Consider the following 14489-nt stretch of genomic DNA (forward strand, 5'->3'; position numbering starts at 1 on the left):
GCAAGGTATTCGGGCCCCAAACAAGTCTCAAGGAGGGAATCTACAAGTTAAATGTGTCCTGAAGAGGGGATGGGAATGAGTTTGCCATGCAGCTAAGTGACACTGAAAATCATCACAGGGGACTATTTCCCATTTAGATCATCTGAGTAAAAATCTCATGCAAGCTACATAGGCCCTGTGTTGAGAATCTGTTATAAGTGATAGAATGTTCTGGATTGTCCTTCCTTCCATTATTTCTCTACTTCCTTTTAAAAGTGAAAAAAAGAAAAAAATCCACACTGTTTTTCTAGAATGCGGTGGGATGATCATTTCCTTCCATTATCAATGCAGGGAGATAATTAACAACAGCAGCAATAGAGCTGAGCCATAATACCGGGATCATAATTAAATATAGGTTTATCTTATGGGATGAGACAAAAGACAAAAACACTCCATATGAGACATCTCTTGGCATCAAAAGTTATAGGGAATTGTAGTGTATCTTCACCCTCCCCATGTGTATTCACATCTGCCCAGCTGCCTGCTGAGGGTCAGAGGAAAGGTGGTGCAGAAAGCCACCAGACCCAGCCGCCATCTTCCAACGTGCTGCCAGCACTAAGGTATATTCATTCCACCCATGTCCCCTCCCCATCCACCCTCTGTTTTAACAATAGGAGATAAAGCTTCTCTGCTTCCGAGTTCAGCCTGCAACACTAACATTCATACATCTTCTAAGAGCGACATGGTCAAGGAGACTTTCAACGATTATTAAAATGTTCTATGATCTGGCCAATCTAATACAGTAGCCACTAGGTACCTGTGACTATTGGGCACTTGAACTGTGCAACTGAAGAACTGAAATTTAATTTCATTTGATTTTAATTTAAGCGTTAGTAGCTACATGTAGCTAGTGGCTATTAGTATGTTGGACAGCACAGTTAGGAACTGTTAACTCAGGGAAGACACTTTAGGAAGATGGATCGCCTAACAAGGGCATAGCTCTCTGAAGGGACACCTTAGTCTATTTACATACGTCACGTGCATAAAGAGCCCCCACAATTGTGGGGCATCACCTGGAATATTTGAGCCTAAGCTAGTGGTAGTGTCAGTGTTTATGCTACTTCACTTGGGCAATTCAGATAGAGACACCCAGAGCCCTTAGGTCTAGTTTAGTATTTGGTGAATGAGTAAAACGTTGTCAGTCTCAGTGGTTTTAATAAGACCACACAGGGTTTATCCAGGTCCAGTATTCTGGCCTGCAGGGCGGAGGGTAAGGTGGAAAAGGCATGCAATTTTAAAAACTCATTTAAGAAAAGCATTTTTTTCTTTTCGGAAGGGAGTTAAGAGGTGCTACACTTTGGAGGAAAGATCCGAGGATTAGAAAATGAGAATAATAAAGGCTTGCCTGTAACACAATGTAGTAAATTCCCTCATACACTCCACCCATGTAACAAATGGGTCTTTGGCCGTCCCTAAGAGAAGTCTTATAATTAGCCAGAGACTGGCCAAGTGACATGAATCTGACATGAGCCGACACAGTGAGATTTACCTGTGGCTGGTTTGGCTAGTAATCCGGGCGAGAAAGGAGGAGTGCCTGGAGGCCCCCATGGGCACCAGGAGAGACTTGGTTGTGATCTACTTAAAGAGAGCACAGCTTCAATACTTGAATTCCTCTTCAGTCCCGGACCTGTCCTTCCAGAGCAGGCTATGGCTGATGGACACCTGACATTCCTGACGACGGAATGAAAAGGAAACTATGAATGTGCTCGTTGGGGCAGAACATTTTGCAGATGAGTAGCATAGATGACAGACTGGTAGAATTGGAATGATCAAAAGCATATTATAACACAGTGATTTAATATTCCCAGGGGACAGTTGAAACCTTTTACCTGGAAGGTGAGCTGTACACGTAGAATTTGCCCTGTAGGAGGAAAAACTAGCAGTGACTACATGCCTTTTGTGGAAGTGTCAGTCACAGGGTATTTACAAAATTAACTATGGGGAAGTTTCTGGAAACAACTGGTAGTGATAGTGCATCCTTTAACTGACACAATTTCAGTAGGCCAGAAGAAGGGCAGGGGTTGTAGATCCCAGGGAGCCGGTGTGGTGGGCAGATTATGGGCTGGGAGTCAGACACACCTGGCTGCAAACAACTGTTTCCCTCCTTATGCTTTGCGTAAGATCACTGGAGAGCTTCTTAAAGCTACACATTCCTGGCCCCTATGCTGACCTACTAAACCAGAATCTCAGGGCTGGGGGCCCCAAAGTTATTTGGTTTTTATAGGCACCCAAGGTGACTGTGGTATGAAGCTTCTCTCAACTTTAGCGTCGAAAAGGTGATGTAGGAGTCACAATACCTGAGTCAGGATTATTGTATGGACACAGTGTGATTTTCTTTTTAAGTGCAGAACAAAAAAAGGCTCAATGTCTTGGAGCTGTTAGTATTACTGAGCCATGGATATCACTGCCTTGCGAAGTTTTGTTCACTTTGCTAAAACAGCTGGGGAATCTTCATCCAGGTTAGCTGGGATCCCAAAGTTGCAAGCTGTTGTTTCTGAGGGTTGATAAAAGCAGCCTCTTGTTCCATTTACTCAAAGTTTTAATCACACTGGTGTAAAAGCCCTCTTCAGTTTGGGGAATTTCTATTGAGGGTGAAAACATTAATTATGATGTAACACATTGTGGGCTCCACTGAGAGTCCAGGGCTGTGGGACCCGCCCGTTGGACCCATCATTTGTCCTGGTCCGAGAGAGGCGCTTGCACCCCGAAGGCTCCCAGCGCAGCTGCCTTCAGTGCGGTACGTCCTGCTTTCTTTTGGCAGAGTGAGATGGAAGAAAAGGGGGAGGAGGAGGCTGGCGTTCTGCCCTGGAGCTCCAGAGGGAGTGAAGGTAGCTGCTAACCCAGCAGGCGCCAGTTGCTGGTGCTGAGATTTGCGGAGGGGTGGGGCTCCCCGGAGAGGATGTGCACGTGAGGCCCCCCGAGAGGTGGGAGCGGAGCTGCTCAGGTAGGACCGCCGAGAGCCTCCCGGAACCCCTCCTCCGGCCGCGGGATTCGGATTGGCTCCGGCGGCGAGGTCAGCGGTGTCGGGACCCTCTCCGCGCCTTCCCCTGACCCGCCCCGCCCTGGTCGCGTGGCTGTGGAGACGCCGGGGCGGGGCGGGGCGGGGGCATGCTGGCCCGGCGGCCGGGCGCGAGTGGCAGCGCGCGGGGGTCGGAGCAGCGCCCGGCCCGGGGCGTCCGGGGGCCGGATGGCGGAGCCCACGCGCGCCGCGGAGCCGGGGAGGTTTGCGCTCCGCTTGCCGCGCTGCAGGGAGGGCGCGGTGCCAGGCGCGAGCGCCCAGAGACCCAAAAAGAAAGCTTTTTATTTGCTGAGGATGAAGCCCCTGAAGGAGCCGGTCCCCAACAACAACAACGTGTCCTTTGTGATCCATTGTCAACTAGGCAAGGAGATCAAACACATTTGCAGCAACTGCAGTCGGGGGGAGGACTCCCGGGACGGTGAGTGCTGGGGCCCGGCGGGGCGGCGGCGAGCGCGCGAGGCGGGGAGGTGGCTTTGCGGGTCCCCTTGACCGGCCCCGCCGGCGTCTGTTGCCTGGGAAATTGCGGGGATGTCAGCCCTGTCCCCAGGCGTGACACCCGCCCGCCCGGCACTTCGCAGAGTGTCGCCCAGAACCAACCCCGGACTGCATCGGTGCATGTACCGTATAAACCCTACAGGAGGGGTTTGGAACAGGTAAAGTGGCCACTCGGGGGTTTTCTCTTGGGAAGGTGCGGTTTAGTTAGGGTATTTGTCAGGGGCAGCGTTAGCTTTAAAAAGATTGTTGGACCTGCTTTCTTAGCTTCCTGGGCTTCTTAGATGCCCTTCCATCCTTGCATTATGGTACGATTTAACCCTGGGCTGCGTTCCAGCGGTGGACTTCGGGGGGGCTCACTTTGGAGAGGACGGTCGGCCTTGGCGACAGCGCCCAGCGCCCTGGGGACTTGTGGAGTTGTTGAATGCTGTCTGTTTGGAGTGTAACATGGCCGTGATTTTTGGAGTGCCGCTGCTGGCCCCTCTTGGAATGACGCTTAATGGTCAATGTGGGAGATGGGGGAGGAGGTACAGCGGCTTCTTCCGAGTGTGTACGAGCCAAAGAGCTCCCCGGAATCCGATCTGAAATGGGGTGGTGAAAGGGTGCCGGGCTGCCAGCGACTCTGGGCAGAAAGAACCAAGAGAGACAGCTCCGCGCGGACCAGGCAGAAACCTCTGCAGATGTGGACGCGCCTCTGTGGCTGCGCGTTTCGCAGGAGCCTCCAGGCGGTTCCGAAGCGGTTCACCGAGCAGACTCGGGAGAGCCACGGAAGGTGGCGAAAAGTTTTAGGCAGCAGATTTTGCAGGGAAAGCGTTAGCTACTGGCCAGCCTGAAGCTCATCGCCTCGCGTGACACTCGGACCCGCTTGGGCAGGCAGATTTTCGGATCAACCAGGCGGGATCGCTTGTTTCCTTTGCAAGAACAAATAATACTTAGGATCCCTCGGATCATTGTTGGCCTCTGGCGTGCAGAGTAATGAAGTGACTGTGGCTTGGCTAATGTCTTTTCAAAATTAGGCTCCTTCTAGTGTAATTATACTTTTCTTTGATTAAACTGCGAGAGAGGCTGTGCAGTTTTTTTAGGCATCCAAGAGGAAAACTGGGCCTTTCTGGAGGAAGGCAGGTGTGCACCAAATACACCAACGTTGCTCCTGTTAGGTTTGGGGGAGGAGATCCACTTATGAGAAGCACATCATTACTGATGTGTGTTTGATCCTTTGGATATGATATAAGCTGATGACATCTATTGAATATAAATAGATTAATGGGATGATCCAAAGCCAGACTTTTACTATATAATATAAAATTAGCATGAGATGCTGGTAAAAATATTTATTAAATGAATCACTCTGTTGACTGAATTGCTTCCCAAATGGGCTGCTTCCACAACCTTAGGAGTTTATTTAAATTAGATCTCTAAATGTTGCTAAAATAGGGAAGGATCTGTGTCTACACTCAGGGACGTGTGTTTACGTATATAATTGGGAGCATGATCACTGGTAGACAATTGGTGTACACTGTCGATGGAGGCAGGATAAGGTTTAGCTACAGCACATATTTCTGCTTACAACATGCATCATCTCTACAGTCCCAGACAGTCCAGAACATACTTATGGATGTTCACATATCATCTAATATGACTAAAGTATTTAATTTTAAAGGACTCTTATAGTGGAGACCTCATGATGAGGCACCTAATTTTTTGCCTAATTCCACACTGCGAATCCTGCTTTCCTGTGTGGTTCACTCATTTAGTCACTGAAATAGAATGAGGTCAGGAGTTTAACCCTTCTGCTTTTATGCCAGAGCCCAAAGCAGCACTGCCCACTGGAAAAGGAAAGGATGGGCAAATACATTTCACTTTCTGCAAGGATTAACCTTGTATGATAGCTTGTTATGAGTGGCTGCTCTGTTAGATAAGTTCTCTAGAAGCTATTTTCAATTGGAGTCGTCTTTTCTGTATGTTAGGAGAGCCCGTAGTAATGCAAACATGTTTAGGGGGCACCACAGAGGAGCATGTTTCGTCTGGTGGGGTATCCCTGCCTTGTGTCCAGCACCATAAATGTGTTTGGCTGCTCATTTAGCACCAAGGAGGCCAGTAAGTGGCAACCAGTGAAAATTCTGGTCCAGCAAGAAAGCTGTCACTTGAAATTTTACACAGGTAAAATTTTACAGAGACATTTTGTTCTTAATTTCTTTGTATATAAAATCACAGTTATTTTAAACATTTAAAACATATTTGAGTAACTTTCAGTTTAAGGACAATTTATAACTAAAAGTATTTGGCTGATATAGAATAACTTTAAAAGAGAAAATATTCCTGACCGGGAGAGCGATATAAAAGGTGCAATCACATTTTAGCAATTGCCGTTTTACTTAAGAGTATTAAAGAAAAAGTTCCTGGTATCCACTAACTAGCATTAAAGATGCTTTGCTGACCTTATATTAAGTAATTTTCTTTTTTAAAAAAAATGTAGAATACAATTCACCATTAATGGCCAAAGATAGTTTGTGTTTCCTTTATCTTTACTGTTTTGGTTCAATACTGGAGCCATTTTCAAATGATGAATCAAGTTTGTATAGCACTTCTATGCTAAAGGCTACACAGAGCAAGTACAGGGTACAACTTATCTATCTTCAAAACCAAGGTGCTTCCCACCGTGCCATCTAGTTGATATTTAAAAAAAAATGGCACCTACTCAGAATGTAGAAAATTGTGTGTGTGTCTGTGTGTATGTGTTCTATACATATGCAGTCTTGATAACCCAGGTTTATTAGCATACTGGATTAGAATGAATTACAGAATTTCTTAGCACATTTGATTTTTTTCCCCTGCCTTACCTACAGATACAGAGGCTAGCTAGCATTGGTGGGAAGAGAGGGAGAGAAATAGAGGGACGAATAGTTTCTATTCTTCAAATATTCATATATAAATTCAGTAATCCATTGACTCACTAATGTATTGCCAAATTTTGTTTTAGGGATTAGAAACATTGAACACGTTTCCTAATGGATTCCAACGTGAACTTTTGGAATGACAACACTTGGTCATTGATGTTTCTCTGTTACTCTGACTGTAGGATTCATCAGCGAGACAGCCTTTGGAAGAGAACACTTTGAGTTTCTGTGGGTCAAGTCCCTCATTTTATAGATGAGAAAACTGAGGGGCATAAAGAATAGATGAGCAGTCCTCCAAGAGCCAAGTGCCATTTGGTGTCAGGGCACTCACAGGACCTGTCCCTTGACGAAGGAAGCACTTTCTAGTAGTGGCCCACAGCTGGATCCTGGAACCTCACTGCCCGTTTTCAAATAATGGCTCATCCGCTTGCTGGCTGGGTGACATGAGGACACCATAGCATTATGTACCGCATGGAGCTGTGAGGATTAAATGAGATAATTGTACAGAGCACTTAGCCTGGCAAGAGGGAAGTGTTGGAGAAATATTAGCTGTGATTACTATCATTTGTATTGTTACCGCCAAGTCCAATTTTGTCTTGGGTTTTTCCTCCTGCTATACTCTTAGCCTCTTCTGTAATTAAACTTCCTTGGATTGGATCCACGGTGAAAGCACCCAGTTCTACTCTGTATTTAACAGTTAAAACATATATTTCTAGCAAGGCAAGTGAAGTAAAAGTGAGACTAGGGATGAGAGTCCCTTCAACATGGCAATAGGTCAAATGTATATGTTTGTTGATGATTTAAAATGTTAACAATCATGACCAGTATGGTCTAGGTAAGAGGACTCATGTATATCTACATTTACAACGACTAAGCATTTTTTCGTCCGTGGAGTAATGAAGAAACAAATAGGCAAGGTGAGATCCAGTTGTTTCTCAGGGAGGAAGAGCAAAGGTGACTGGCTAAAGGAAGTATACGTACCGTAGTTACTGGAGAATTTTATCGACGTGGGCCCAATAGATATGGGTCAAAGTCAAACAAACGTATGGAGGACTTGGCCTGAAGCAAAGGGTAGAGGCAGGAAACTGTTTTGTTAAGGTCAGGAGAACCTATGCAAAGCTTGAACTTGGGCGGGGTGTAAAGGTTGTGTGGAACCCTGAAAAGAAAGACATTTGCTCAGACAGTAGGGAAGAGAGGTAACCAAAGGCTTAGCTGGATGTTAGAAAGGGGTGTACAGAGCAGGAAGATTTCAATGAAGTAGTGCTCTTACCGTTTCATTAAAACATCGTGTACTCAACTGAGTGGTTGATTTATCTCATTATAAAATTGGCAGCTTGCGTGTGCAGAGCCCTCTCAGCTTAAGGATAGATAGCAAAAGGTACAGCAACCAGTTGTTGCCTTTGAAGAATTCGGATTTTAGTGAGAGTAGCACGGAAGTAAACTGCTAAATTATTGAAGGAAGCCTTTAATGGTGTGAGTGAGGCAGGAGGGTTTCCCAGAGGAGGTGATATTTGGACTTCTAATAGAGGAGTTTTCCCAGAGAGCGGGGGAAGGGCATTTCAGTAGGGGCAAAAAAATACACAGACAATATAAACTGTGAAAGCACGTTTCTTGCTCGGGAAAGTGGACAAGTTCAGCAGGTGGAGTTTGTAGAATGTGGGCATGCATTAGTCTGGAAACATATATGGGGGGCAGTCCATCCTTTGTTCCCAGTAATATATTTGTGAAGCATTAGTTATGAGCCGTGCCAAGCATTGGGAATATAAAAATCAGCAAGATAGTATAGTGTTTTCTCTCAAAGACCTCCTACTGTTGTACAGGGAGGTAGACAGATAGACAAATATGTTCATAGAAGTTTTAGGTGTTTGAGAAAAAAAGGTGTTGTTTTAGAGACAGAAAGTAGAGAGTGGTTGGTTCCACCTTGGGCAAGAGAGGGGTCAGAAAAAAATTCTGGTATAACTTTTCAAAGCGTTCAGATTTCATCCCGTGAATACCAAAGGTAGCACAGGGGTTTTTAAGCAGAGGTGATATGATCAAGTTACCTTTTAAAACACAAAACAACACTCTTATTATGGAAAATTGTACACATATACAAAAGTGGACAGAATAAGGTAATGAACCGCTATGGATTCATCACCCTCATCCCGCCACTCCGGTATTACATTGAAGCACATGTGCGTGGGTTTTTGTGACGGTGTCGCTGGCAGCATCTCGCAGGGGCCAGGCTAGAGAAAGGACTTGGAGGCTAGAGCCACTCATAGCTCAAGAAAGGGTGTTTCAACACGTTGAGCAGAAGTGTCGAAAGGCCAGGATTCTGCACTTCTTTTACACACTCATGAAAAGGCCCAGCAACACTTTCAAGCACCAGCTATTCAAAGTTAGTTTGCCTCACTAACTTTGAACTCCTCTATAATTTTCCTAATAATTTTCCCTTCCAGTCTAATATAGTTCTGACATTTTAGAAACAACATCTGTAAATATTCACGTAGTTTAGTAGAGGAAATGTTAAAAATGCTTGTAAAATCTACAGCTTAATATATACCCGTATGTCTAAGGGAGGTAAAAAAAATGAATACATAAAATCTGTACATGAAATGTAATTGGGAGGAGAGGGATGAATACTTGTTTGCTGGCCCCACACATTCGTTGTGGTTTACTGGTTAATATGAACAATAAGAACCTTTTGAATCTATCAGGTGTTTAAAGTTGTAAGATGTGGCTGAAAGGAAGGACCATGATGAGCCAGTGAGGAGTTGCCTTCAATGGTCCACGGTCAGTGCCAAGTGGGCAGTTGTGATGAAAGCAGTGAGATGAAGGGGTGCCTTTTGAAAGCCAGAAAGTGAGGGGGAGCAGAAGGGATGCACTTCCTTTCAACCCAAAGGTTGATAAGGAAGAAAAGAAAAGGCCACAGAGGTGAACGTTGTAAAGCTCTGGGTAAGAGAACCAGGAGCTAAACAAGAATCCGGTAGTTGGCTTGGAAAAGAAGAAATGAATAGCAGCAATTTTCTGCCGGGGAGAACTCAACCAGAATGTTAGTGGTAGACTACATGGAAGACATAATGTGGTGGTGGTTTCACAGTTGTACACAGTTGTACAGACCAAGGCCAGAGGAAGGACAGAACATGGTCATTCATTTATTCACAGAACAAGCATTGATGCCTATAGGGACCTTGGTGTGGGAATAGAGAGATAAAAGATGAGTTCCTGTCCTTAGAGAAACTTGCAGTCTAGTGAGGGACATTGCTATATAGTGGTCCTCCTTATCTGAGGTTTCAGTACCCATGGTCAACTGCAGTCTGAAATTATTAAATGGAAAACTCCAGAAATAAACAATCCATACGTTTTAAATTGCGTGCCCTTCTGAGTAGTGTGATGAAATCTTGTGTACTCCCACTCCATCCCACCAGAGATGTGAATCATTTCTTTGTCCAGCATCTCCACACTGTGTATGCTTCCCACCTATTAGTCACTTAGTAGCTGTCTTGGTTATCAGCTCAATTATGAGAGAGAGAAAGAGAGAGAGAAGCCACATTCACGTAACTTTTATTACAGTTTACTGTATTGTTGTGTTTTACTATTGTTGTTAATATCTTGCTGTGGCTGACTTAGGAATTAAACTTTATCACAGGCATATATGTATAGGAAAAAACATAGTATATATGTGTGTGTGTGTGTGTGTGTGTGTGTGTGTGTGTGTGTGTGTGTGTATATTTATGGTTTGATACTTTCCACTGTTTCAGGCATCCAGTGGGGATCTTGGGATCTGTATTTCCTGCAGATAAGAGGGGGGGACGACTATATAGAGGTAGGCCCAGGATGCTTTGGACACACAGGTGGGGACTCTGTTTCCTTGAGAGAGTAGTCCGGGGAACTCACTGGGGAGGCTATGGCACCTGAGCTGAACTGTGATGGGAGAATAGGATTGGGTTGCGCTGGCAAAGATGCCTGAGGGAAAGAGTTGAAGGGCAGAGAGCATGTGCAAAGAAAGGTTACTTGGCCTGAGGAACGCATCAGGTATAAACTATTCCAGGCAAGGGTCTTTCTTGTCTCTCCACTTCACTGCCATATTTTCAGTACACAGCTATTAGGCACTTAAAAATGTGTTCAACATATGAATATACATGTTAATTTATTAATCACTGATCTATTTAATAGATGTGTATCCATTTATCAGAGTGACTACAAGGACAGTAGTTTAATAGGACTGGGCTAGAGTGTATAAGCTGGGGAATGACGAGAAAGGAGCTTGCAGAAAAGGGTAGAAGTCGACCATAAAGGGCCATAAAGATACCATAAATGGTATCTACTACCATGCTAAGGAGTTGGATGGGACTCATGATGGGATACAAGATTCCCTGGAGGATTTTTTTAAGTTGCTTAAAAACATTGTTTTCTATTTATTTATTGTTTTTGTTGTTTAATTTCAGCTTTGTTGAGACATAATTTACAAAAAATGTAAGATATTTAAAGTATACATCATGGTGATTTGATCTATGTATGCATGATGAAAGGATTTCTTCCATGTAGTTAATTAACACATCTATCACTTCTCATGTTTACCTTTTTATTTTTTCGGTGAGAACATTTAAGTTCTACTCTGTAAGCAGATTTCAGTTATACAACACAATGTTATCAACCATAGTCACCATGTTTTACATTACATCCTTAGACCTTATTCATCTTATAGCTGAAAATTTGTACCTTTTCACCAACCTCTCCCTATTTTCACCACCACCTTGGCAACTACTTTTCTACCCTGTTTCTATGAGTTTGACTTTTTTTTTTTTTTTAGATTCCACATATAAGTGATACCATTATATCAAGGGAATACCATTATATCAAGGGAAATGTCTTTTTTTGTCTGGCTTATTTCCCTTGATATAATGCCCTCGGGCAGGGTCCATCCATGTTGTTGCATATGGCAGGATTTCCTTCCTCTCGTAGCTGAGTAATATTCCATTGTACATATATACCACATCTTTTAATCTATTCATCCATTTATGGACACTTAGGTTGTTTCCATGTCTTGGCTATTGTGAAAATGCAGCAATGAACAGAGGAGTGCAGATATCTCTTTGATCCTGTTTTCATTTCCTTTGTCTATATACCTAGAAGAGGGAGGTATATAGCCATCATAAGGTAGTTCTGTTTTGAATTTTTTGAGGAACCTCCATCCTATTTTCCATAGTGGTGGCACCAATTTACATTCCCACCAACAGTGCACAAGGGTTGTCTTTTCTCCACATCTTTGTGTTTGTTTTTTTTTTTTGTCTTTTTGATAATAGTTTTTCTAATAGGTGTGAGATATCTCATTGTGATTTTGATTTGCATTTGTCTGGTGATTACTGAAGTCGAGCCCCTTTTCATGTACCTGTTAGCCATTTGGATATCTTCTTTGGAGAAATGTCTATTCAATTCCTCTGCCCATTTTTAAATCAGTTTCCTCATTTTTTGCTATTGAGTTGAATGAGTTCTTTATATATTTTGGATAGTAACCCCTTATCAGATATATGATTTTCAGATATTTTATTCCATTCTATATGTTGCCTTTTCATTTTGTTGATAGTTTCCTTTGCTGTGCAGAAGCTTTTTAGTTTGATGTTGTCCCACTGATTTATTTTTGCTTTTGTTGCCTTTGCTTTTGGTTTCAAATCTAAAACATCATTGCCAATCATTATCAAGGAGCTTCCCCGCCCCCCTATGTTTTCTTCTAGAATTTTTGTGGTTTCAGGACTTACAGTCAAGTCTTTAATCTATTTTCAGTTGATTTTTGTGTGTTGTAAGATAGGGGTCCAGTTTCATTCTTTTGCATGTGGCTGTCCAGTTTTCCTAACATCATTTATTGAAGACACCTATCCTGTCTCAGCTCCTTTGTTGGAAATTAATCAACTATATATGCATGGGTTTATTTCTGGACTCTCTGTTCTGTTCCATTGATCTGTGTGTCTGTGTTTATGCCAGTACCATGTTGGTTTGATTCTTACAACTTTGTACTGTAGTTTGAGATCAGGAAGTACTCCAGCTTTGCTCTTCTTTCTCTAGATTGCTTTGGCTATTTAGAATCTTTTGTGGTTCCATACTAATTTTAGGATTCTTTTCTATGTCTGTGAAAAATGTCACTGGAGTTTTAGTTGCTTTATTGAAATATAATTCACATGCCACACAATTCATCCATTTAAAATGTACAATTCAATGGCTTTTAGTATAATCACAGAGTTGTGCATTTATCACTACAATCAATGTTAGAACATTTTTATTACCCCAAAATGAAACCCTGTTCCCTGTAGCCTATGCCTTCAATCCTACTATATGGGCTAGCCTAAGGCAACCACTAATCTACTTTTGTTCCCATAGACTTCCCTGTTCTGGACATTTCATATAAATTGAATCATGCCATATATGGTCCTGCGCCTGGCTTCTTTCACTTAGCATAAGGTTTTGAAGGCTCACCTTGCTGTAATGTGAATCAGTACTTCATTTCATTTTATCGCTGAATCACTGTATGGATATGACACATTTCGCATGTTCATTATTCAATTGATGGACATTTGGATTCTTTCCACTTTTTCGCTATCATGAATAATATTGCTATGAGCATTCATGTGCAAGTTTTAGTCTGGATATATGTTTTCATTTCTCTTGGATGTATACCTAGTAGTAGAATTACTGGATCAAATGGTAACACTATGTTTAACCATTTTAGGAACTACCAGATTCTTTTTCAAAGTGGCTGCACCATTGCACATTCTCACCAGCCATCAGTATATGAAAGCCCTATTTTTTATGTCCTTTCTAGTCCTTGTTATTATCTGTGTTTTGGATTATAGCCATCCTGGAGGATTTTTAAGAAAGACAATGAGAAGGTTCTGTGTTGGTGGTCAAGAAGAGAGTTCATTCAGTCTATTTAAGAAAGACAGTAAGTGTAGGAAACCTATACACCTTACATAAGTGTATTTACATTACACTTTATCGTACACACATGTTATTTCCTTGTAATCATCAGAACAACCTCTTATGGTTGGAATTACTATCGTGACCATTGCAGAGAAGAGGGAACAGAGAATCAGAGTGATCATGGCTTCCTCTATGTCACCTGCTGATACTGTTGTACCTGTGCTGTCCCTCTGATTCCTCTTCCGCAGCCACAGTTGGCTGCTTTTGAGAAGTGAACTTCTAAGAAAGACTAGTTATTTTGGCCAATGAAGTTTAACTTCAAGTAATGAATTAAATGTGAAAATGATTCTTTTAGGAAACTTTGGGCAAAACTGAATACCAAACAAATGGTCAATTCATTAAAAAGTGAAAGAGAAATTATCTGGCGGAGAGTGTGTTTGGTTAGAATTGCGCAGAAAGCCTTGGCGACCACCGCTGCCTTCCAGCTGCTCTTGACTCACCTCTATCCTGAGGTTCTTCTACCTGTAATATGAATTTACTTCTCTTCCCTGAAGAGGTTGCTGAGGTGGCTAAAACCCATCGAGATCAGGGGCTGATAAGCTGCGGCCCAAGAGCCCTCTGTTTTTGTAGGTTGAGAATTTTTTTTTTCCAATTTCAGATGGTTGACACAAATCTAAAAAAGAAGAATATTTCATGACATACACTTACATGAAATGCAAATGTCAGTGCCCATAGCTAAAGTTTTATTGGAACACAGTGTGTACAATCGTTTTCCATACTTTGCATGGTGGCTTTTGCACTGCAGCTGCAGAGCTGAGGGGCTGCAACAGAGACCCCCCAGCCTAAAATATTTATATAAAATTCCATTAAATGTTCTCTGGCCCTTATCAAAAATGTTTGCCAACCCTGCACCACAACAAATCTCCTATAATTAAAAGAACCACTCCTAAGCACCTTAGCACCACATCTGATCTTAGAATTGAAGGGGACCCAGTCACATGTTTGTGTCATTCACCTGAATTGCAATTTGTCTTTTTAAAAGACTACTTGATGTCCTCGTGTACTCAGAGAGACAGATTTTAAATGAAAATCAACTTAAAAGAAACAACTCCTCTAAATTGGGTTTGTGGAGTATCGTTGCTATTCCT

General features: G+C 42.8%; 1 protein-coding gene across 15 annotated transcripts in view; it reads left to right on the forward strand.

Moving 5' to 3' along the window:
* Positions 1 to 14489, forward strand: part of PHACTR1 (phosphatase and actin regulator 1) — a 504389-nt gene that overhangs the window by 268060 nt on the left and 221840 nt on the right. Inside the window, exon 1 of one of the 15 annotated variants that reach the window (XM_081056328.1) lies at positions 2855 to 2983. The exons of 9 other annotated variants lie outside the window; for them this stretch is intronic. Coding sequence is in view for 2 of the 6 variants with exons in the window: in XM_081056335.1 (XP_080912461.1) it covers positions 3227 to 3476 (250 nt within the window). In the remaining 4 variants the exon portion in view is untranslated. Of the gene's footprint in view, positions 1 to 2854; positions 2984 to 3141; positions 3712 to 14489 lie in introns of those variants that run through there. 5 more of the 15 variants (XM_081056325.1, XM_081056335.1, XM_081056332.1 and 2 more) reach the window with 5 other exon arrangements.

The sequence above is a fragment of the Rhinolophus hipposideros genome, assembly GCF_964194185.1.
Source record: "Rhinolophus hipposideros genome assembly, chromosome: 8".
NCBI lineage: Eukaryota > Metazoa > Chordata > Mammalia > Chiroptera > Rhinolophidae > Rhinolophus > Rhinolophus hipposideros.